The 1,475-nt window shown below is 35.9% G+C and overlaps 1 protein-coding gene across 1 annotated transcript; it reads right to left on the reverse strand.

Moving 5' to 3' along the window:
- Positions 1-107: 107 nt before the first annotated feature.
- On the reverse strand, positions 108-1,469 carry LOC112459927. Its single transcript, XM_025024299.1, has 3 exons — positions 1,251-1,469; positions 900-1,179; positions 108-597 (listed from the first exon to the last, which is right to left on the reverse strand). The coding sequence occupies exons 1-3, from the start codon at positions 1,338-1,340 to the stop codon at positions 581-583; spliced, it is 387 nt and encodes a 128-aa protein (XP_024880067.1). The 5' UTR covers positions 1,341-1,469; the 3' UTR covers positions 108-580.
- Between the last annotated feature and the right edge of the window lie 6 nt (positions 1,470-1,475).

Consider the following 1,475-nt stretch of genomic DNA (forward strand, 5'->3'; position numbering starts at 1 on the left):
TCAATCGCAACGTGATTAAACGGGACGCTTCATATAACTCCTTGTCTGAAAAATTTACAAACATGACAAATAATAATACAATAATAGAATGTGTAAAATATATTCAAATAAATATGGCACTTAACTATATAGTATAAAAATATGTTTTCTCTTATTCTTTTTAACATAAAAAATCCAATCATAAATACGCTACAATTCTTTCATAAGATTCTTTCCCAAGATACTATAAGCTTGAGCTTATATTATTATTATAGCTACGATTATGGCTCAACTTATAATCGTAAGCGTTGTTAGTGAAGTTTTTACTCAATCGAATTTTCGACAAAGGGTTATTATATATTTCTAATTTCGTGTAAAACTGTATAGATGTACATTACATTATACATTACAATAGTATCGTATTAATAAAAACTAAGAACATACATTACATATCAAAGCAATATATCTATAGAATAGCTACAAAACACACATATAAAAATTTTCCGTTTATTGATATTTTGTTGAGCGTGTCAATTTTGGACGCCAAACTGTGACCAAACCGTTTATACCACGTTCACCCAAGCCGCCTATCGCAAGAGTCTCATTCAGATAGTCCATCTGCAACATAAAAACATGAACAATTACATACTATATTATCTAATGCAATGTACATTACTGCAAGATAAAACTTACAAAGATAATAATAAAAATTTAAATTAAACATATTTACAAAGATAAAAAATCTGATTTCATCATAATTAAAATTTAAATGTAAGTAAATTTTTTTTTAATTTTTAACGTTCGAAGTGTGTCTTGCACTTATCAACTGTCATTCTCATTTTATACGTAGATACTTCACGAATTTTTTTCTACAAAGTCAATGATACATTTTCGACAAATTTTACGCGTGTAATACTCACGCTGTGGATAGCGCGGAACGCTGAACGTAAAGTAGCGATGGGCTCTGGCGGATCCGTAGAGGTCGAAATTCTGACGGGGTCGAATAGAGAACTCGTTATCAGGCATCCGTGCGTCAGACGCACCCCCCGTTATCAAGGCCGTATGCTCGGTGGAATAAGATTTCACTAGCTCAATATCGTTATTTAGATTTAGCATGTGCAACTTCGCCTTGTCGTCCCCGACGCAAACCCAATTATCCCGTCGCATACTCATGCACGTGGGGATCGCTTCATCTGGAATCTAAAAGGTGCACCTTCGACATCATAATCCCGTCTTATTTCTCGATGTTAAGACTAACAGGATGACATTACTGTGATAGACCTCATGATTCGTTCAGTTCTCTGATCCCAAATGGATACCGTCTCGTCCAAGCTAGCGGACAGGATGTATTCTGCGTTCATGGCCAGGTTAGTCACTATTCTGTTGTGGGGTCGGTACTGGCTGATCGGCTTATTACTACTCGATCTCGAATCGTACACGTATATTGTTCCGTCGACTGAGCCGATCGCAAAGCGGGCCTGCTCCGGACACGATGA

This window comes from Temnothorax curvispinosus, unplaced genomic scaffold (assembly GCF_003070985.1).
Source record: "Temnothorax curvispinosus isolate PA1 unplaced genomic scaffold, ASM307098v1 QBEX01010243.1, whole genome shotgun sequence".
NCBI classification, from domain to species: Eukaryota; Metazoa; Arthropoda; class Insecta; order Hymenoptera; family Formicidae; genus Temnothorax; species Temnothorax curvispinosus.